Source organism: Haliotis asinina, chromosome 16, assembly GCF_037392515.1.
Source record: "Haliotis asinina isolate JCU_RB_2024 chromosome 16, JCU_Hal_asi_v2, whole genome shotgun sequence".
Taxonomy (NCBI): domain Eukaryota; kingdom Metazoa; phylum Mollusca; class Gastropoda; order Lepetellida; family Haliotidae; genus Haliotis; species Haliotis asinina.
The window spans coordinates 13,375,788-13,399,090 of NC_090295.1; the positions used below are offsets into that span (position 1 = coordinate 13,375,788).

General features: G+C 37.6%; 2 protein-coding genes across 2 annotated transcripts in view; one reads left to right on the forward strand and one right to left on the reverse strand.

The window, feature by feature from the left end:
* Positions 1 to 88: 88 nt before the first annotated feature.
* On the reverse strand, positions 89 to 9,164 carry LOC137268631 (thymidine kinase 2, mitochondrial-like). Its single transcript, XM_067803207.1, has 10 exons — positions 9,108 to 9,164; positions 8,708 to 8,769; positions 8,005 to 8,079; positions 7,751 to 7,804; positions 5,386 to 5,475; positions 4,504 to 4,580; positions 3,909 to 3,997; positions 3,137 to 3,216; positions 1,608 to 1,688; positions 89 to 175 (listed from the first exon to the last, which is right to left on the reverse strand). Exons 1-10 carry the CDS (start codon positions 9,133 to 9,135, stop codon positions 89 to 91), a joined length of 723 nt encoding a protein of 240 aa, XP_067659308.1. The 5' UTR covers positions 9,136 to 9,164.
* A 3,363-nt stretch (positions 9,165 to 12,527) lies between these two features.
* The window catches only part of LOC137268156 (uncharacterized), a 41,708-nt gene continuing 30,932 nt past the window's right edge, over positions 12,528 to 23,303 (forward strand). Inside the window, exons 1-6 of the mRNA XM_067802685.1 lie at positions 12,528 to 12,729; positions 15,307 to 15,377; positions 18,009 to 18,212; positions 19,368 to 19,594; positions 21,392 to 21,528; positions 22,615 to 22,765. Of these exons, the coding sequence (XP_067658786.1) occupies positions 12,598 to 12,729; positions 15,307 to 15,377; positions 18,009 to 18,212; positions 19,368 to 19,594; positions 21,392 to 21,528; positions 22,615 to 22,765 (922 nt within the window). The 5' untranslated portion in view covers positions 12,528 to 12,597. The remainder of the gene's footprint in view (positions 12,730 to 15,306; positions 15,378 to 18,008; positions 18,213 to 19,367; positions 19,595 to 21,391; positions 21,529 to 22,614; positions 22,766 to 23,303) is intronic.

Sequence of the window (23,303 nt, forward strand, 5' to 3'; positions counted from 1 at the left end):
ATTAGGTGATATGAAGCATTATGAGGCATTATGGTATAAAGTAGGTGTATCTTATTGCTGAGCAATTAATAAACATTGACGATATACATCAGCTTAAGTTTCCACTGAGTATCTTTGATTCCATTTGTGAAATCTTGGCTTTAAGATCAACTAGATCCAAGTCAGCATCAATGACCTGCAAAGAAAGATTTATTATCTCATTTTAAATGTCATAAGCTCCCAAATCTGAAACACAGTTGTATCCTGTTATACCTCTGAGATACCTAGCATTAGTAAAACATGCATACCGGTACCTCATTCAGACAAAGTAGCCTGACTCTAAGATGACAGTCCTTATTTCACTCCCAAAGTGTCATGTGAATGCTGGTATGCAATGCCTTTTGGTATTAGATAACTCAATAATGTTGCATGAATGAAGTATAAATAAAATAAGAGATCAAAGATAATAGACATGTGAAAAATAGGGCAAGGACGGGTAGTCCAGGTGTCTAGGAGAGATATCCAGATACCCCTCTCAATACCCAGACCCGGTATGATCATGTGACTAATAGGTTAAGCAGTGTAATATGTTCTTCTTTAATACATGGTTAAGATGTTGAATAAACTCGAAATTGTAGGCTCTGAGCTGAAGAATATGTTGCCATTTATTATTAATTGGATGTCAGGATTTAACATGATGGGTACCTGGGTAGTGTAGGATAATACGAGGTGAGGTGGACCTGTCCCATCCCTATGAGAAATATTTCATCACAAGAACTTGTCAACACATTCCCCCCTCCCCCGTCAGTGCAGAATTGTTCCAAGGGAGATCATACTGCAATGTTTGTTTGTTGTTTAATGTGGCACTCAGCAACATTCCAGCATTATCCAGTAAGTATGAATCTATGTGCCTGGGATGGTCATAAACTTAGTGATCCTGAGTCCCTTCATTCTCTTCCCACAGAGGTTACTTGTCATAATTTCCTTCGTAGGAAGTTGTGACAAGTAACCACCGTGGGAAGAGAATGGAGTCTCTTTGGAGATGCGTGTTAATATAGAAGTTACAATAACATTTGCAAAGATCCTTATTATTACAGAATACTCTTGATGAGTATTTTTCTTAATATAGAAGATTCCCAAAAGACAGTAGATATAGTAGATTCCCAACTGAACAGACATAAAAGAGTCCCAATAGATGAACATGCTGATACAGAATAGTCTCATACAAAGGATCTTGTACTGTTTCCCCAGGATCCAAAAAGGGCAAGGTGACATAATTTCAAAAGGGGTCCCCTATTTCAAAAAGGCATGCAATGACAGATTTCCAAGTGTTATATTATGTCTTTGATGCATATAATTCATAAAAAAAGCAGGGGTGAGATTTTCGAAGCTTTCTTACAGCAAAGATAGTTGTAAACGCCATACATTAACTTACAACTGTCTTTGCTCTAAGAGATCTTCGAAAATTTAGGTGAAGGGTGCCAAATAAAACTACCTTGGGGAAACATTATCTTGTTAATACCAAACAGTCTCAATGGTGACTCCAGTTAATACTGAAGTGTCACTGATGGTTTAAGTCTTGATGGAGGAAGCATTAATCATTTAAAAAAACCCAGACCATTTCTCACCAAAAGAGGGGCAGGCAACTCTCCTCTCTTCTTTTCTATCAGCCAATCTTCATGAAGCTTGTGGAGGGATTTAAGATACTCCTGCAAATGTTGGAATACCACTAAGTTGAACATGTTGAAGGTTGGATCTTACTCTGATATTGCATATACTGTGGACTACCTCCAGTTTTATATAAAAAAATTGTACAAAGAGTAAATATGCAACCCTTATGCCCTTCAGAATGCTCTATCTTTTCAATCAAACACCAAATCGCCTGGCGCAACAATGTGCAATATAACCATCATGTTGGAAAATGCACTTAAAGTTTTCAAAATCATCATCACCATCCGTGCTAGACAGCCATTGTGAGAGAGACGTAAAATGCATAAGTGACTGAGTGATTGTGGTTTTACATCACTCTCAGCAGTATTCCAGCGATATCACAAAAATGGGCTTCATATATTTTAATTTTTACCCATGTGGGGAATCGAACCTGGTGTCATAAGTGAAGTTTAAGAATGATTTGGGTAATATATCACTCATTTCAGTGTGTTGACTTAATGTGGGTGAAAAACCTTACTACTTTTGTGGAACCCTCCATTCAGACAAGCTGCTAGCAAACCAAGAAACATGATCAGAGTAAATGTGGGATTTGAACCCCCGACTTCTGAATGTATGATCTTTTCCCATTCATTCATACTTCCGAGTAAAATTTTACTGTTTAGTTCTGTCTTCAGGAATTGAAGCTTACAGTGAGTGAATGTAGTTTAGCACTATTCCAGCAATATCAAGGAGGTGGACACCACAAATTGGCTTGACACATTCTGCTTCAGTCAAAGTAAACTTATCCTCAGTACTTTTCGTTACACTCCACTACTGAGTCTAACAAAATCTTATGGGAGGTCGCGTAGAGATTGACCAATCAGAACACAGCTTACCCAATTGCGAAAGTGCACATTCGCACATACCTTTTGAACTTTTTATCTCGAAAAGGTTCGTACCTGAACGATTCCGAATGCTATTTAGCGTACGCTCGCTTCTGGGTGATGCACACGGCGTATATACAACCATGACAACGGTGAGTAAACAGTCGCTGGAAATAGTGTTTTTGGCAATATTCAAGGATGTTTTCTTGCAGAAATATTAGCTAATGGTAACCATGTCAACAGAAACCCGAAAGCGTATATACTGCAGGTCAAATAACTGTTATATGCGGATTTTTGTTTGTGGAGAGATCTGTGTCAGTGACCTGAATATTTTGAAAGTCCCTCCGAGCCCAAAATAGTAGCCGTTGTCTGATTGGTTAAATCTATTTAACCGTCTCGCATTTGGTTGGATGGTCATTGGTCGCTCAAAGGTTACCTGACGCAACCTTCTACTAGGTTCTGTTAGACTCAGTCGTGGAGTGTAACGAAATACACTGAGACTAAGTTTACTGAGACTGCATTCTGCTTGTGTGAGGAATTGAACCTGCGTCTTCGACGTCACGACAGAACGCTTTAACCACATGGCCACATCACAGCCCACAATAAAACATACTGGTACATACCATAGGGACATCCTTCTCTTCATCTCGGTTTCTTTTATGAATCCGATCAAAACAATTTTGTGGACTTGCTCTCAGGTAGACTGAAATGAATACATGGGAGCAGCTAACTGTAATGAACCTTCAACAGTTTTAATAATGCAACCTAAATATGTGATACTAGCATGAGTGAGTGAGTATGGTTTTACACTGCTTTTAGCACTGTCACGCCAATATCAAGGCTAAGAACACCAGAAATGGGCCTCACACATTTTACCTACGTGGGGAATCAGACCTGGGTCTTTCAGTATGACAAACAAATGCTGGGTTAACCCATTGCCCCGGAAAACCAACTAGTTGGAAAGTCTCTTCATTTTTATTGGTCCTGCTACCAGTGAAACACAAGCTATATCTACTAAGCCATAACATTAGGTATGTTGTATTTCCTCTAATAAGCACACTTATTTTTTCAACAAACTTCCAGACCAGGTGCTTACTGGAGCTTAAAGTTTCAACAGAAATATATATAGATTTTATTTGAAAACCCCAACATGTGGCACACACAGTGCTTACTGCTTGAACAGTTGCTTGACCCCAATGTTTCATTAGAGATGAGAGTTATTACAGGAAATACGGTAACTGCGGCAAAATCAACTGTGAAATATTTCCGATTGGGAAGTTTTAGACAGACACCTGCTTCATTTGAGCAGGTCTGGCTAAATATCTGGGTGTTAGCATCCTTCTTTGGGCAACATCTACAAGCTATTAGTGTAATGTCTTTCTACAATTAACATACCAATAAGGTCGATGTTTGTCGTTGGGTTCTGGTGGAGCCAGTTGTGCATCTCATTTAGGATAGTGTAGTCAATGTCTGGAATCAGTCCCCTAGGGAACAAGACAATCGTAATTGTTACCATGGTGACTAAGCAGTGTTTTGAACAAAGCATCAAAGTCTTGAATGTAGCTTACTTAAATCTTCTGCAGGCTGTTAGAAGATATTTTTAAAGCACAGTTTATCCGGAAAATTTTCAAAAATGAATGATTGATGGCAACTGTTAAATAATTGAAAAGTTTGTTTCATGGAAAATGTGAAAACATGAATTATTTCTGTCTTCTTACTGAAAAGGAATAATTTGTTTGATGGTGATCAGAAAATACATATTGTTGAATACAGCTTGAAAAAATATTGGTTCTCTGCTCTCAAAATTTCAGCCCTCACCCGATACAGATCACACAGATACTGCTTAAGTGAATTGCATATCACCTCCATCAGAAAAGTGTTTAAAGACATGCTGTTACCATGGACACATGACCTCAGCAGGTCCAGATCTGTCCCTGTTGGGATATCATATTTTCTGTCATGTCAGTCTGTTAAAGAAAACTTGTCCTACCCTTGGTGGAGATTTTCAATGAAGCAATGTCTGGCACTGTAGATGGAGCGCTCAAGCATCTTAACTTTTGGTGATTCCTGCAAAAAATGTAAAATGTGTTTCTGCTAGTGAAATCCACTTCTTGAATATTCATAATGAGTGTGGGTGGGTTGGTGAGTGCGTGAGTGAGTGATTGAGTGATTGAGTGAGTGAGTTCAGCTTTATGCCGCATCAGCAATATTTCAGTGGCCCGTTTCACAACGTAAGCTCGTAAGCTTAAGGTCTATACTGTAACACAGGAGGTACGGATGCTACGAGAAAAGTAATGGAGACAGTCTGTAAATAATCAAGCCTGGACCAGACAATACAGTGTTCAAAAACATGAGCATTGATCTGCGCAGTTGGGAACCGATGACATGAGTCAGCCAAGGCAGCATGTCTGACCACCCGATCCCTCTAATTGCCTCTGACAACAAGCATGGGTTACTGAAGGCCAATATTCTAATTCGCACTTTCATGGGTACATAATGTCTGAAGTAGGATGAACAAAATACTACAACCAATAGCTTGTAGGTTGGCAGGTTATTATAGGAAATGTATGTTTTGAACCCACCCAAGCTCATGAAAGTAATGCATCACAAATGTCATGTCAGAGTCAACTTAAGTTCAATACCTAAAAGATTTACATACTTGGCGACTATCAAAGAGTTTAAATATTTGTTAACTGACAACAACTGATGTGGAAGAATTGTATGAAAAATATAAACTGTCATCCTATTAATACTTGCAAGGGACATGCTCTTCTCTTGCAATAAATTCATAATTCACAGTAACGGCTTGAACAAAGTTTGCAAAGAATAAAAAAATCAGGGCTGAGAAGTGAAGAGAAACTGCTAGTTGTACCTTGCTAGTTTCATGGTGTTCCATCATGGTGAGAGTCACATAGGACTGGAAAGCAAAACTCCACCGTGCTGCATCTCTGTACATTAAATCCTGCAGCAGACAAGGGAGACAAATCACTCTCTCACTCCAGCATACACACTGACCATGCAACCATACATCTAAACACTAATAAACTGCAATACTTTTCTAAACAAACAATGGAAATGATGCAATCTTGATCAACAAATTTTCTTCTGTGACACTGGGCATCTATAATCAACTTCTAAGCTTATAAGTTCTTTTTTTTAATGCAACAGCAGCCTAAATATTCATCACAGTCTCACAGACTGAGACTAATAACCAAGGGTGAAAATAAAAATAACCCATTGCTCAAGGGTCCAGTCCAGTGTTTTTCTCTGTTGGGCAAGCAAATTTGTATATCACGCTTAACCAATGTCCAGTACACTATAAAATGTTAATCATGTTGTCGTTTTACAAATTTAACAAGAAACAGTATAGGTGAAAAATTACCATGACAAGTGATTTTACACACGCCATTGTGCCAAAGTACACAAGCAATTTTTAAGTCATTTCACCCCTGATAACATGTCCTCAGTACAAGCAAACACCAAGGATTGAAGATCTAAATGAGGGTGATATTTCTAAATTAATTCTCAATGCTCTAATTTTGCTTCAAGCTGAAAAGAAAGACTGACAGAAAATGAAACCATGGTAAACATTTTGTCATGTTCAAGATTTCCACAGATGACCTGGACTTCTCTTCACCATATCTACAGCTGATTAGTAACAGTATGCATTTTGGTATACATCATCGCAAGTGCAGTTCCCTCACATCACCATAGAAACACTTTTCCATAGACGTACAATCAGCAATGAGTTGGGATTTTTTTACAGCTATATAGTACACCGGTCGAGTTTGTTAAGATTGAACATTGATTATTACTCATTTCTCTGTTTTCCTTTGTGCTTCATCACTGCATATGAAACACTTTCAAATAATATTCTATGGATCTTAAACTTTAAACATGCCACATTAAAACATTTGACTGATTTCTTTCTAATTACCATTCAAAACCTTCAAGACATAACCTACTTTAGTCTGACACGTAAAATGAATTTGCAGAGATGCAGATACGTTGCATGTTTGTGTAAAATATGCAAAAGTTGCAATATGCAAGTAAAATAAATGCCAGGGTGTGAAAAAACACTAAATGTTTATGTTTATGCAGTGTCAAAGTAACAATGCTTATTTACCCAAAACATCAACATAATGTTGCGTCTCTCATCAATTCAAGCCATCTGAACTTTAAGCTTTTCCATGTCTAAATAGTCATGACTACAAAATTCTTGAATAGTTCTAAAGGCAATTGAAATGTACAATGGAGATAGAATACCAAGCCAGGTTGTTTAATCCATCACTGATTGGCCCATCTATTAATACTGACAAATCAAGTAACGGATTTCTGTAAACAAATTGAAAATGGTGAGTAAGAGTCATTGGCTCCCACATGCTCTTACAAACAGAAAAAACAACTTCATTAGAGGACTGTTAGTTGAATTAATAAGCAAGACTATGTTTCACAATCAATTGCCGGGTGTGTAACATTAGCTATTTGCAGTGTAAAAGTGGAAGAACACAATAGGAACAAGGTTTTGAAAAAAACAAACTAACAGAGTGAAAACATGGCTGTTATATCATAAATAGCCATCTTGGTATCTTGTATTACACCAAAACAGATGCAGACTAAGTTGCATATTTCTCACAGCACACATGGGTATTTCAGGCATTTTGTAATTATAAATGCGCAAATTTTAAAAACCTGTCGATGAAAGATAGTAAAAGCATCTAGTATATCACAGTAATTAGAAGTAAAACTTGCATACATTCCTAAAATAGGATTTCAAATTGGGCCAATACAACATTAAAACATGCTGAGGATTGCCAACAACTGAAGGTAGGGACCATGGAGACTTACAGTACATGTACTTTGGGTACCTGCATGGACCCTAGCTTGATTTATACCAGCAGTTTAACCATTTACGATTGTACTGATATTTAGCCATGACTAAACAACAAATATTCAGTGATTAACAAAAAGGTGTGTAGAGCTAATATAACTTTTGGGACTGCACATGGGTTAGCTGTATAAGCTATAATTTAGCATTGTTGGGAGGCTTTTGTCTCATTTTATTATTGAATTAAATACTGCTGCATCTGTTTAACTGATACCCGTATTTTGAAAAGATGGTGGGTATGTAAAAGCATAGCGACCCTCTTGAAATTAGAAATACCTAGTTTCAAAACTATGGGTATCATACCAATATGGTCAAAAGCTTATCTGGAGCTCTGTATTTGTTTACTTACAAGACTGTTATATCCTCTGACACTTTTCCATTTGTCGACTGGTTCTGGTAGGACCTGAGAGATAGTGATTTCAAATGAGAAACACAAATGATTGTACTTTAAATACACAAAAAAAGCAAAAAACACTCTGTCCTGTATTTTGATAACACACTTTATTATATGCTCTTACAAACTAGATGGTGTAAATGTCAACATTATTGCAAAGATGTTTTTCCTTAAATTCATATATTTTTCTTTTCAATGATCTTGCTCACCTCAACTTTTGGATTCTGTTTGAAATGTTCAAGGAAGGTGGTCTTCCCACAGCCTATGTTTCCCTCAACAGCAATCTGCAACAGTAACAGAATTTTACAGAAAAGAACTAGTCTGTATAAATTTTCATGTCTTTATCAACAAACAGGAGGTCAAGTCTATCTAATCTTGTCAAATATGCTATCTGTGTGCTTCCTCTTATTGAGCACACTATCTAAAGGCAACTGTTCTTTATTTATCTCAGAGACGTTTTGCAAGGCGTATTCAGTACAAACTCCATCAAAAATGAATGTTTTCTTGATTGTAACTTTTATCATATCCAGGACAAAAATCATTTAGTGTACAAATACATACCATATGAATTTGCAAAATAATGCAGGGCTCAATTTCAGAAATGTTAAACTGCTTGCACCAGGTGTAACTTTAGATAAAAACCTTGTTGCACCAGACAAACTCCAGATGCATCTCTTTTATTGCAATGTGTAATGAAAGAAATAAACTTTTGAAATATTTAGTAACTTATTTAGTTTACCCACTCACAAACTGACATGCACCTTGGTGCAGGTTAGGCAAATAACTAGGTTGTAACATTGGGTTGCGCCAGTGCAAGTAACAATTAAAGCACTAAATAGAGCCCAGTAATGCTATTTGGAGTTAGTCAAAAAAAGAAAAAGGCAAATCTACAATTAAAGCATCATTTCTCACTGTAAAGACATGTTGCGATTTTGTGGTTTCATCTCGAGTAGGCATCAACTGTGTGAAGTCTCCTGAAATAAGAAAAACAAAGAGATCACTGGCTGCTGATGCTACACATTGTCAACCAAGATAACAAAGAATTTTTTTTTAAAAATGAGTACTTTTGTATAACAGATTCAAATTAAAGACACAAAATAGATTTCTGTAGATTGTAAGGGGCTCAGATAATCACTGATGAGAACATTTGATCAAGAAAGCTATTTTGGCGCAAAATAAGCTTTTGTGTCAACACTATTAAGTCCAAAGAGTTAGCTTTGGTTTGACAAAGAGTTTATTCTGAAAATAATTAATATCTTCTATCAATAGGGTCGACGATTTCCTTTACAGGGAATGCATAAACAACACTTACCAAGATGATGTAAGCCCGACCCCAACATTTTTTAATGTGATTGCGCACACGTCAAGTTATCTTACAGCACTTTAAAGAAATCACAAATCCCACTATTTGACAACTCCTTACACAGATTTACCTTCTCACAACTCCAGGCAGCGAAATGATAAGGCTGATCATTGACTTCTCATTGGAATGAAGGTAGCACGCACTGCTGTAAGCTTGCATTAATTAGGTCATTTGAAAAAGTATGTTAAGAGCTTATATCTGTACCGGTGTCATCCAAAATTTGTCACCCGTGAAATATATATCGTATAGTAAAAAGAAAATGGCATTATGCGCATTTCTTTCCTGACGGGTATCACTGCTGTGAAACTTTGTTTATATTATTTATACTTTCTACTAAGGATCGTGGTAGCATATACTTTACCGTGAATTGTAGTCTGAGAAGTCTCTTTAAGGAGTGATTATGAGATTTTGAAGTCCCACCCATGAGGGACTACACTTTCAAAACATAAAATGTTGTGTACATTTAAAATTTTAATTCGAACCGCGATATGTTGATCAGAGTTGGATCGTGTCTGTGGGTGAGTGAGTTTGGTTTTACGCCGCTTTTAGCAATATTCCAGCGATATCACGGCGGGGGACACCAGAAAATGGGCCTCACACATTGTAACCATGTGGGGAATCGAACTCGGGTCTTCGGCGTGACGAGCGTCGCTTTAACCACTAGGCTACCCCACCGCCCCCGTGTCTGTGAAACAATGTGTCAACGTGTATATTTTATCGTGCCTTAGCGGATTGTTGATATTTCATGACTTTACGGGACTACCCTACTTCAGAAAGACTCTCTATGTTCCTTACACACAGATTAAACATGTAGGTATTAGGTTAGGTTACAGTGTATGGATGTTAGCGATAGTTCACATTTGTCGATGATATAAAAAACTAGTTATTATAATCGTAACTGACAAATTGTATTTGAAACAGTCAAAGAACTGTTGATTTGTAAAAGTATTTCGTTTAATAGATTCTGCAAGCGGTGCCATACCCCTCAGCTGCGACATTAACCCAGATTTTGTATACTGTGTAATTATTGTATACAAACGGTCCCAAAATAACGTCATCGAACACCTGTGTCACCTCATTTTCACAGGGGAACCAATCACAGTGGAGAACACTTTGTATGACGGTGACTGTTAAGAATAACTAATGTACAGTCAATAATTCCAATAACAGCTCATACGATATATTAGAAACACAATTCACCTACCATGGCCAAACCAGTGTAAACAATACATTGTGTCGAACCTCCGTCTGTGTGTCCTGTTCTGACCATATTTGCGTTGCGTTGTATTCCCAAAGAATCTAGTTTGGTAAACAAGCATAACTGTGTATGTATCATTAATACCTCACAAGTATCATGGGAGCTATTATACAGAGGGATGGGAAACTCATCGAAAAGACCCTGAACGTATGTCTCGGGTCGTTTCGTAACCTGTGTAGCTGGCGGCAGCGTAGTATTTAAGATTGAGCCCTGTTTAACAACAACCGGTTTCAACAACTGATTAAATTCGCTGAGTGTTGTAACAACTGAAATCCTACATGTAGAAGATAAGTTGACTGTTTTGTCGTAGTAATAGTACTAGTTTTGTGATTTTAAAAAATGGTTACGGTGTATTTGAGGTGTGTGAAAAATATGACACATCGCTCATCTGTTCTGATCCGCCATTGAAATACTACACGGCGTTGTGTTAGTGTTTCTAGTTATTTCTTCAAAAATATCTTTTACATACACTTTTAGTTCTAATGAGGGGGGTATACTGTCAGGTCATGTGTGTTTGCAAGTAATAGTGATAGTTTTATTATCTGAAAAAACGTGTGTTTGAAAAATGTGAGATATTGCTGATTTGATCTGATCAGCCACTGACATACTACACGGCGTTGTTTGAATGTTTCTAGTTATTATTCCAAAACTTCTTTCACTTACACCAGTAATTTTTATGAGATGAAAATACCATCAGGTAAAAGGTGTTTGCAAGTAATAGTTTTATGATTTTAGAAAAAATGTTAGGGTGTATGTGATGAGTTTGAAGAGTATGACATATCGCCGATCTGATCTGATCTGATCCGCCATTGATGCTTGTGATGCTTGAGGGTTATAGTTCTATAACTTCTTTCTGTCTTGTTGATCTTATTATTGGACAAAACTGGAAAGGTGTTTACAACGCTTTGTGATCGTTTTAAAAAATTCTATTTTTTCAGGGGTGTGTGACAGTGTCAGTTAACATTCTGTTAATGTCCATTCCATTCCCCACATGCAATAAGATATCTGAATTAATTATTAATGTAAACAAAAAAATCTCAAAGTAGATTTTTTAAAGGACAGCTGACGTTAACACATGTGTTCTTGCGATACTTTTGCGCTCTTTAACAGGTTTTGAAAGGGATGGCCGTGGTGTATCATATATTCTTTCATTCACTCACACATGTACTTCTTTCTTTCACATATCTACTTCTTTCTTTTAATTCTTATCCTTTCATTCGTTCACATATAAATCTTGCTCTTAATTCTTTCTGTAATTCATTCATTCATTCATTGTAAAATTCCGACGGATACAATAAACTAGCTGAAGTTCTGTTAAACACAGCTGAAGTAGCGTTGGCGACGAGGTATGTCACTGTGTGCGTTGGAGCATGACGAGGCGCCCGTTAATTAGTACCAGAGACCATATATCGGTATATGGTCTCTGTTAGTACAAATGGTAAAGGAAACAAGTGACCCATCCCGTTGTAGATTATCCCTGCCAGTACATATATCACTTAAACATGAAATATTTAAAGTCTCTGTTATACATATTTGTGATTTAGCAAATAGTTAAGTCTTACTTATGTATATAATGCAGGGACTATATGGCTAAATTATGTTCCTATTGACTTTGTTGGCAACTGGAGGTGTTTCATATAACATAGTTTGGAAGCTGTGGCCATTTACGTATTATTCCCAACAGCAAAATATAACACATGTAAAAGATAATGAACAATATCTTCACTGTAGTATCCAAACATGCCAACAAGAAACTTGCATGCATGTGCTTGTTTGGTTAAAATGAACGTAATACAGATCGATAGAATGCTATGTCATCATATTGTTGTGACTTTCATTATAATTACAGTGTCCCGTGGGGTTTCCGTGAGGCGTTTCCCATGCAATAATTCTCATTGGAAAAGATGAATGCTTTGACAAGCGCAGGCGACTACTGTACCCATTTTCTATAGACAACTAACTAACATGTCACCGGTATGGAAATTGCTGTCTTCATGTAGAGGGGAAAATTACAGGCGACACGATAGAATACAAAAAAAATTATATGAGAAATTTTCAAACAATATGCTGTTTTTTTTATTCATTTTGTTCATGTGTATTGTTATTTTGTGCTGTGTTGCGATGGCGCCAAGTTAGAAATGTTTTGATCCGAAGAACGCTACGTGATAATGTATCGAAACTATGAATCGTCAAAGAAGTATTCGAATATTTGTTCGTAATAAGCAAAAGTACAACCCAGCATTGTTTTCTACAGACCTGCAATATGTTGACATCACTGATTTTGCTGGAACAACAATTAGATATATTAAAGAGGTTGTTATTGTCCTATTTTCGATCACAAAGTGACATGTCAGATTTACTGTTAGAGGCCGCAAAATTAAATAGTTTGAACTAATTTCACACGGCAGTGTAGAAAGTTGTTGAGTCTTCGGAGCAATAGATGCCAATCTATTCAATTCTGGCTATGTGCAGTTTTTCCGATTTTCATTCAGATCAATACAAACAAATACAGCATATGCGTAAACTTTGTTTCAGACGGGAGACGGTGTTTTCGTAGACTGAACCATTTCGTAGACGGGGTGATTTCGTAACCCAGACTGTTTCGTAGACGTGTATAAATAATTGAATAATATTATTCTGCAAGCGCATTAATTTTCATAAACCACTAGGCTTATGTATTGTGAAGATCTTTTTTTTGTGTTGTTTTCAGTGATACCAGAGACCATATCTGGTGATACAAAGCTATGATCTCTTTCAGCGAAATGAACAGCTGAGGACATGAAAAGTGTGAATGAAGAGGGAACAAATATTATCCCGTATCTCCTTTTTGTGTAGATGTTTCAACCCAGCAGATATCACATTTTTTTTTCATTCAGTTATCATGGGCCCATTAAGTGAACACTGCTTACACATGAAGTCCATCTGTATGTGGCCTTTCGTCATCTGCCGATATGTTGCGATGTTGATACCGGTGTCACAAAGACTATGCTGCCATGGTTGCAGCTGTCACATTGGATATCTTGTTGTCTGGGCTGAAATTCTTTCACATATACAACGCAGAGAGCCATGGTTGATACTGAATGATTTCTTTTTGCCATCTTGAGCTTTATATACCATAACTGTTTGTATAAATAATGTTTGTCTGCGAATTCTGCAAATAAGAAAATAATGAAAATGTTAAACAGTTTTCACTGTTGACTCATCAAAGCCATTCGGTTGCACTTAGTTGTTGTGAATGTTAATTAGGAACTAGTGAGTTGTTTTGATTGCGTTTTGTTAATTACTTTGGTGGTGACCCACCCACCTTCTCCAGTGCTACTTCTGGGCTTGTGTCTGTGTCGTTGAATGTTGATCATACTTACCTATTATATTGTTTGATTTTTATTTCAGAAAAAGTCAGAGATTATTATGATTGTACTAAATGACAGTGGCTTTAGGGTAAAATTTCCATCCGTATCCACTCTTAAATTTCATTCTGGTCACATCATATCACCTGAATATATGTTCCTCGTCTGATGAGAAATGTGTTAAATACTAATATGTTTCTTTATATGTATCTGAACATACTGAAAAACATATCTAACTTCTAAAAATGCAACACGAAAGTTTTCCTCATCATTAAAATATAAGGGGATGTAGACGTCTTACTGGCTTTACTTTTAGGATGTGTCTCTCTCGCCTGTTGACTAGCTGCAAGTGCTATGATCTGGCCCTGATTTCTTGAAACAAACTTAAGTTTTTACTCAAATTTGACATTTTGAAACTGCTTTATTTTTAACTCAAATGCATTTTTCAAAATAGAAAATGCTCAAACACCTTAAGCAATATATTCACAAAACTCAAATTGTCTACTGTTTTTGAGTTTAATATCAATTTCAGTACATTCTGGGAAATGTATTTTCTCAAATTTGGGTAAAAACTTGAACTTAAGTCAAAACTCAGACTTAAGTTTGTTTCGAGAAATTGGGGCCAGAAGTCATCACAGACATATACATTGTAAAGGAGATTCTTTAAAAAGTCATCTGCTTTTTGTCATTTGCAACCCGTCAGAAATTTGTCAGACGTATACCCTATTGCCATCCCTGAGTTCGGGGATTAGTTATGCTTTACATTAGGACAAGCATAAATTTTGATTAAAAAATATTTTGAAAGGTGAACCCAGAAGATGTCTTCAGTCTGCCATGTATTTGCTACCATCCCTAATTATATAATGTATTACATTATTACATGCTCTTGCTTTTGTTCGCTGGATTCTCTGCTTCTGACTCGAATATTTAGAGGCAGCTGCCTTAAGATAAGATAAGATAAGATGTAACTTTACAGCTGGAATATTGCTGAGTGTAGTGTTAAACACCACCAAAGCCCCCCAATGCCCCCCACCCCCACCCCCAGTGAAGACAAATTATATTACAATAAACATTCTTGACGCATTCACCTTCACAGCTTCATTCTACATTTTGAGATATAGTGCCCAAAATAGCCTTCCTGTAAAGTGATCAATATGCATAGTCTTGCCAAAATATATATTCTTACAGTATATAAGAATATATATTCTTACAATATATCTTCTTCATACAGTAAGGCATTCCTAGTATTAGACAGTTTATCTGTTTATCAGATCTGTGCTGAGCTCTTTCTTGTTTTGACTGGTTGTTGTGTTCATGATCAGGTGAAAATACATGTACAAGCTAAATTGCTGATATTGGTGTGATTGGGATGTGACTTGGAAACAACTTTCAGGCTATTTAGCAGAATAGATTGGAGATAAACACTGAATAAGGGATGTAAGGGTCAATGTAAAATGTGCACAATCTGCATCTTGCAGTTCTTCATGTAAAAATTATCGAGTGGATATGCCGGTGATGACATTTTCTTTCCGATGTGTTGTAGGTGTGTAAGCGAAACAATGCAGCTAAGATAGATGACCTGTACTATGCCAATGAACCCCTTGCAGATGATCGGTATGTGGCAGACATTTTTGTTTATGTATTTGTTGTACTGCTTCACAAGATTCTGCCTGTCATGTGTGCGAATGAGTATTGCTTAAAGGGGCACTGATGCGGAGCGAATAATGTTTCTCGACAACGGTCTAATTACGAAACCAAACTGCAAATTGGTCAGCGCCCGCTCCCTCGACCGTGACGGACAAAGGGACTGGGCTCCTGTCCATATTAGTAGAATTTCTTCGCCTAAACAGTCAGGAGGCCAAATGCCCATCATATGCCATTATTTAAAAATATCCATGGTATTCTTTGTCTCATCGTAACAAAATATCCCAGCGGTGTAGTTTTTTTCAGATGCTTGGATGGTATAGTGACTGATCCAATTTGATCCTATTTCTGTGTTTTTACCTCGATATTAAATCATGTTATGTGGAAATAGGATATCTACAGGCACGTAGCAAGCCATTTGTTTCAGTCCGAAAGATTACAAAGCTTCATATTTAGATAGTGTTGGGTGTTGGTTCAGCTGTGATAGCAAATATCATACGTAAATTTTGGTAGCTATGGTAGCTACCCTGGTTTATTTTTTATGGTAGTAAAAACACACAGTTGATTTATTTGAATTCGTAAACTAAAAACGATGACCTTGGTACAGAAATCTGAAAATCGTCTTACGTAAAACAACCAACTTATTACACCTACACCAAGTACACAGCAAATGCCTATATGTATTCCTTATGTAACGAAGTTCCGTTGGTATCCTCAAAACAGTTTCGCCCCATAAGTGTTTTCAGACTGCATGCGACACAGAGATTGCATCTTCCTTGCTGTAACTCGCGTTTGATGGTGTAAACCTACACGTGTTATTTGCCGTCATTCCCTGGATGGTCAGTAAATGAATTTATAACAGGTATAATTAGTAGGAACAACACTCAACAAAGGTTCCCATTTGGCAGTTCTGCTGTCTGGAGTAAATACTCAATATCATAAATTAAGGTCTGTAATGGCAAATGTATTGTATGTTATGTAATATGTGCATTCAAGTGATGCAAGAGGGTTTATCAGCTGAGTTACAAAAACAAACATCGATCAAAGGATTAACCGATAACACACTGATTGATTAATTACTTTTATCTTCTACAGTGGATTTGTCAAAAGGCAGTGTGTGTAGATGTACTAATCTATACTGACTACATCCTGTCGTAAAGCGCGAGTGTAAAAACAACATCCTCCCTTCAAAGAATTAACCACCCTTGCGTTGATTGATTGATTGCTCATTATTGGTTAACTAAATTACTTAGAATGGCGGACATCATACAATTAGTTGCCAGGTGTGCTATCTTGGGTGACCAATGAGTGGTTTATCAGGTTTTCACCAATGTTAAAGACACGTTAAAAGATGTATTACTTTTTCGCAAATTAGACTGTTGTAAGACACACGACACAGAGCAGGATTATTTACCAGCTGCAGATGAATGGAATATCGTTCTTTTATGTGGATATTGATGGATACATTCTGGAACAAGGTAGTAGCCTGATATTGTTGCTATAAAATTAGTCTGTTTTGCATTCATTATTTGCAGTTTGTTTTAATTTATTTGTTGTAGCATTCAGCAGAATCTGTATGACAGAAAACACACACTAGATCGCGTATGTGTGTGAAATAGGATCCACATTGGCAATCTATCTGTCTATAATTAAACTCTCAATTGCGCATACAGACTGCGCGGCAGAGGTCACGAACCAGTCACAAATTCTGGGATATCATCCGGGTACTCACGGGAGAAAAACAATAACAAAAGTTTACACCAGTCCACGGAAATTGCTCCGCATCAGTGCCCCTTTAATGCCACGTCAGCAATTTTCAAGCTATTTTCACATCAAGCATGTCAATGAACTGTGACATCAATTGCTGGAGAATAGCAGACAAAGACGGATGTATAAGTAATTGAATTTCTGAATTTTCTTTGCTAGAGAATTAAAGACAAGAGTGCAAAGTAAGAAATTGTATTTTTGAATTTTGAATAATGAATATCCAGGAAGCTAATATTTAAAGAAAAGTTCTCAGAAAAATATTTTCTTATTGTATCATGTGGGCCACTCATTCCATTAATTGTCTTCTTTGTATCCAAACTGCACAGATCAATGCTCCTAATGTTGTTAACTTGATTGATTGTCTGGTCGAGACTCAATTATTTACAGACCACCACAATGTAGATGGAATATTGCTGCCTGTGTCTTGAAACAAATACCAGCAAACTCAATTATCTCATTTGAAAAAATATGAAAATTTAAAAATGTCAGTTCATAAAGTGAAATGTTTCTGGGTTAAAGTCATACACCATTAAAATAAACATTGGCTTTCCTAGTCTTAAGCTTTAGTATGACACACCAACTTCTATAAATGCTAATCAAGCAATTCAAACAGACTCTCATTTTGTGTGATCTGATGTATGTAATTTATGCGTTTTTCAGGAATAACAGGTAATATTTGATGCCATAATAAGAATGATATTGAAATATTTAATGTTTGTATGTTTCATGTTTAACATTCTTTATAGAACATTGTTACTGATCATTGTATCTCTGAATCAATACATTATGTGTCACTTTGTGTGTTAATTTGTGCTGTCAATTTGTTTCCTTTAGCTCTGTAGCCCACTATAACCTTACTGATGGAACTATCCTGGAAACAACCTCTAACCCCTTCTGGGTGGCGTGTATTAATATCAAGATGGTGGAGGTTGAACGAGAGAGAGCATCCCATCCCCACGATTATGGAGTACAGAAGTGGACACACAAGTCACATATCCGCAAGAGGACTATTCTCAGCGTCTTATTGAACTCAAAGAAGTAAGACAGTATTAGAAAGTAGTGGAAATATTCTATTCAAGGAGCAATATCCCTGGTTTACAATGATAACCTTTAAGAGATCCAATGGTTGATATGAACGTCGATCAAGGTACAATGACATGCCATGAAGTCATTGAGGCAAACCACCCAGTTACTGGGTTTAATGCTGAAGTCCATTTTTCCGGTATCACCTGCCGTGACATTGCTGGAATATTGCTAGAAGCAGCATTATACCTCACTCACTCGCTCACTCATGTTGGGAATTGGTTGAATTTTCATGATGGATCATCAGATTATCAAAACGATTGATCATAAAGTTAGTGTTTAACTTCCAATATGATATGAGACTATTATAGTGTTTGCCCTGACGCAGTCTTTGTATATGATGCACAAATTATCTCAAATCTGCAGTTAATTTATAAGTTTGCAACATTGTTACTTAGGTAATTGTTTGCCAATTAACTGTTCAGTCCTGATTAAATACCTGACCTGTTTGATCTGGTCGTTAATCTTTATTAAACAATCTCAGTTGATGTCTTTATGAAAGTTCCGTACATGAAGCTGACTTCCTCTCATGGCACCAGGGAGTCATGATGACTCCTAAATTTTCATGTAGAGGGCAAACACTGCCTTTACGAGTCTTGTCATTGACTGTTACTGGTCACATGCCGTCACGAGCCAATCAGGGAGCTCCTTGTTATGTGCTTGTTTGTTTGCCTGTGTTATGAGATACTGGCTTTCGTGACCCAAGATAGGTATACAAGCTGTGATATAAGTATTAAATGAGTGAAATTCACATTGAAAACAGTGAAAATACTTCCTGGCTTACTTTATACAGATATGTAGACACACATTAACCAATCATGATTGATCACAGACATTATTGATCCATTCCTTGATCATTATTTTCTACTGATCAATCATCGAAACCTGGAATATTGTTTGAAGCAGCTTTAAACCCAACTCAATTCCAGGAATATTGCTGAATACTGCCTGAAAATTAAAAGATAAAAACAAAACTGTTTGGTTTCATACACTGTTGATGTCTTTTCATAGTATTTAGCATCTATTCTGACCATTTCATATACCTGCACCACTGTGTTTAAACTTATTTGTTATCCCCTGAAACTAATTCATCTACATTCATCTTTTAAGTGAGTTTCCACGACAACCCCAGCACCTCCCAACTGTCGAGGCACTGGTGGACTACTTAAAGACACTAGGAAAGAAGGGAGCTGTGATGAACCCACTGTACACCCAGAGAGACCTGCAGCAGATGTACGCTGAGTATCAGCAGCTTGATGTCCACCATATCGACCCGCTCGGCTCCTTCCTTACCCGGCAGGCAGCTAGACTAGGTTTCTGTAACACCCCAAAACCTGGTATGTATGTCTTCTGTGTTTAAAGTTCTAGAAAGTGATGGTCAGGTGGTCTTAGCCGCCACAATTATGTGTAGACTGACTGGAGGTGTCTTTACGGGGGTTAAAAAATCTCATGGCTTGACGCCCGGGACAAGTCAGTTTTATTTCAGGCAATCAAATAAGGTTATCTGACATCTTACTTGTCTGTGGGCTGCTAGATAATTTCTGCTTATGGTTTCCCCTACCAAAATAGATGACAGTGTTGTTTGTTTTTGAGTTGCCATTTGACATGTGCTTTGACGGCCATTCGTAACCAGTCGCATCTTTCCGCCAGTCAGGGAGGACACAAGTTGTTGAGAATCGCTTTCTCAGCCAATCAGAATCATGGAACATTGGCATGTTAGGGTCACTTTGGTCACTTCTATATATAGATGGGGGATGGGGAGGGAGGTTTCCATTAGCATTTTTTTCATGCAAACAAGACCAAACAGTCACATGATTTTATTGCTCAGCGCATTTTTAGCGTATGATTACCAGCCAGTAGTCTATTAGCCAACTAACTGCATATGATTTTTACCAGTACACTGAACTGACAGTGTTTGACATAACCAGTTCATTTTATCAGTAAAATACTGCTAATTACCAGCAAACAGAAACACTGCATAAAAATCAGGGCAAGTGGAAAATTAGTCAGGACAAGTGAGTTTCTTAAAATCGCTTACCCTGTGGAAAGTGGCTTTTAAAAAAAATTTTGAACCCCTTCTTTGTCTCCATGATTTTACTTACCCAACCTTTTAAGCCCAGAGGGCTTTCTGGTATAGAATAATCCTCCAGCAAGCAGCCTGTGCATCTCAGAACTACATGGAACAAGAGTGAGTGAGTGAGTTTAGTTTTATGCAACTTTTAGCAATATTCCACAAATATTATGGCAGAGGACATCCGAAATAGGCTTCACTTATTGTTTGTAGAAGGGAATTGAACCCAGACCATCAGCGGGATGAGCAAATGCTTTAACCACAAGGCTACCAACCAATGGATGAAGAGGTCAGACTTGATGGCATGGTTCATCAGTGAGGATGTGGATGCAATATCAGTCACAGATTTGTCTGATCCAGATTCAGTTAGGCGACAAACAACAAACAAAAACGTTTGCACCCTAATTAACTTGTCACGTGTGTGCACTATTAGTAAGGGATCCTGGTCACCTGATGTTACTGCTATGACAGTCGGTTGGTACGGTTGTTATTTACCGCTGCACTGAGCAGTATTCCAGCAATATAGTGGCAGTATGGAAAATATTGAGTCTTGACTGTCAGTGATCAGTATCATGGGCATCAGTCTACACAACTGGGATACGATAATATATGTCATCTATGTCAGCGAGTCAGACCACCCAGTCCTGTTTGTCACATGGGTTACTGAAGAAAATTCTATCCTGGATCTTCACAGGGTACCCCTGTCGGAAGGTTATTAAACAATGGTCATTACCTTGCATTCACAAATCCTTTGCATGATGATAAATCCTTGGCCTCCTTTCACAAAGCTTTGTAAGTCATTAAGGTAAACTTAGTGCAGTGTTAATGAATGGGAGTTAAGGTTAACCTTTGTAAAGGTTGCTTTGTGAAAAGAGCCCCTGTAATGTTCTCAGAATTAAATATCCAAAAAATAAGACAAGATGATACTATCCACACTTGTTATGGTCGATCAAACTCTTTAATCTTACCATTGTTTTGGGCAACCTTTTGAAACTGTTACTTTCATAATGTTAATAAGACATAGGACTCTCATGTTTGTGTTAAGGACACATGTATGTTCCAGCTGTCCCTAAACAAGGTACTGCTAGACAAACTGCTCCAAGACAAGCTGCTCCCAGTCAAGATGCCAGAAAGTCAAGTCGCCCAACCTCCACCCAGAGAGCAAGGAGAGCTACTGGAAGCAAGAAGACAGCTAAACAGGTGACTAGAATTCATGGTGTGCCATTTCATCAGCACCTTCCCATTCTCACAGTGCAGATTCTCATATAGTGAGTGAGTAATATCACAGCAGGGAACATGAGAAAAGGGCTTCACACATTGTACCCATGTGGGGAATCAAACCCCAGATCTTCGGCATGATGAGTGGACACTTTAAGCGTTGTGCTACCCCACTGTCCTCTGATTCCTATGTAGATTTGTGGAGAATTTTGTTCAGAGTTCCTGATGAAAGCAACAGAATTCTGTAATCATGGGTAAACTTTCTTTTGGAAATTGCATGGAAGTGTTGATTATTAACAACATCTTGAGTATAGTGACCTTCATAACAACTAGACCAAGGTGGAACTTGTAACACCATCTACACCAAGGTGGCACTGGTAACAACATCTAGACCATGGTGGCACTGGTAACAACATCTAGACCATGGTGGCACTGGTAACAACATCTAGACCATGGTGGCCCTGATAACAACATCTTGATCTTGATGGCACTGGTAACAACTTCTACATCATGAAGTCACTCACTGGACAATGGAGGGGGCGGTGTGGTAGCCTAGTGGTTAAAGTCTTTGCTTGCCACTCCCAAGACCCAGGTTCGATTCCCCACATGGTACAATGTGTGAAGCCCATTTCTGGTTTCACTCGCCATGAAGTTGTTGGTATATTGCTAAAAGTAGACTCACTCACTCACTTTGGATAATGGAGCACGCTCTTATGGTATCATGGTATGGTATCATCTATTTCCTTCGGATTAATGATGATCTGAAACCATCAATAGCCATCAAAATTCACACTCATTATGCCAACTTTTCATACGTCATTGTTCAGTGTTCTTACCACATTTGTAAAAATCACTACAACATTGGGGACCATTATCTGTATTGAAACTCTAGTTGCTTGGTGTTGGGGGCAAGAACTGGGGTTGGTGTGTTTCAGGACTTGATATGCAAAGTCTGTGAGACAATGGCTGGCCAGCTGTATTCCCAGACTACCAGCGTGTGGGGTATTTGACAGGGGTGTGTCAGTGTCTGCTTTGTCGTGACAGCTGTATATCTGTTCATGGCTTCAGGACCTGATTTGTGAAGACTGTGAGACGATGACTGCCGAGCTATACTGCCCAGACTGCCAGGGTGTTGGGGAGAAGACTGGAGTATGCCTGTGTCTGACTTGTGCAGACAAGCTGCATTCTGGAGCTCTCAAGAGAAACCATGGTGTCAAAGGTAGGATATTTTGATGACTGATACAGACTCCCAGATTATTCAAGGGTAGAACAGGTCCCCTGAACCACCAAATGGGTAAAAACAAAAAAAGTTTCATTCAAGTACAACTGATGACCTTCAAAAATACTTTAATAAAATGTGACATTGTGAGTATCACAGAACTGTTCCATCTATTCTTTCAAAAGTGCTTCCAAGCGTTACTCAGTCTGTGAGTCTTTGATCTGAACTGCTTGAAGACACTTAGACTTTTTTAGGAATTGCTCTTGACTTTGAATAATAATCATTTGACTTGTTTGATACCTGTCCTGCATTTAATGAATATGAAGACTTCCAATATATCATCCCAGTGCCTGGGTTTAAATCTGCAATCCTTTGCTTACTATTTCAGTAAATATCAAGTATTAAAATTATATCCAAAGATTGTCTTCCGTTCGTACGTAAGTTGGATACAAATTACTCCAAGAATTTGTTTGAAGCACTAAGCCCTTAGCATCATGTTTTGTCATTTGGCATCAATTTGTTTCTGCCATGTGCTTTC

Bases quoted from the DNA above. Each gene is read 5' to 3' on its own strand.
- LOC137268631 (XM_067803207.1), bottom strand. From the start codon at position 9,135: ATGTTGGGGTCGGGCTTACATCATCTTG. The intron at 8,080-8,707 runs GTGAGAAATGAT...TTACTGTTGCAG, and splicing joins AATCGCAACATGTCTTTACA to ATTGCTGTTGAGGGAAACAT. The intron at 3,217-3,908 runs GTATGTTAATTG...TATTCATTTCAG, and splicing joins GACAAACATCGACCTTATTG to TCTACCTGAGAGCAAGTCCA.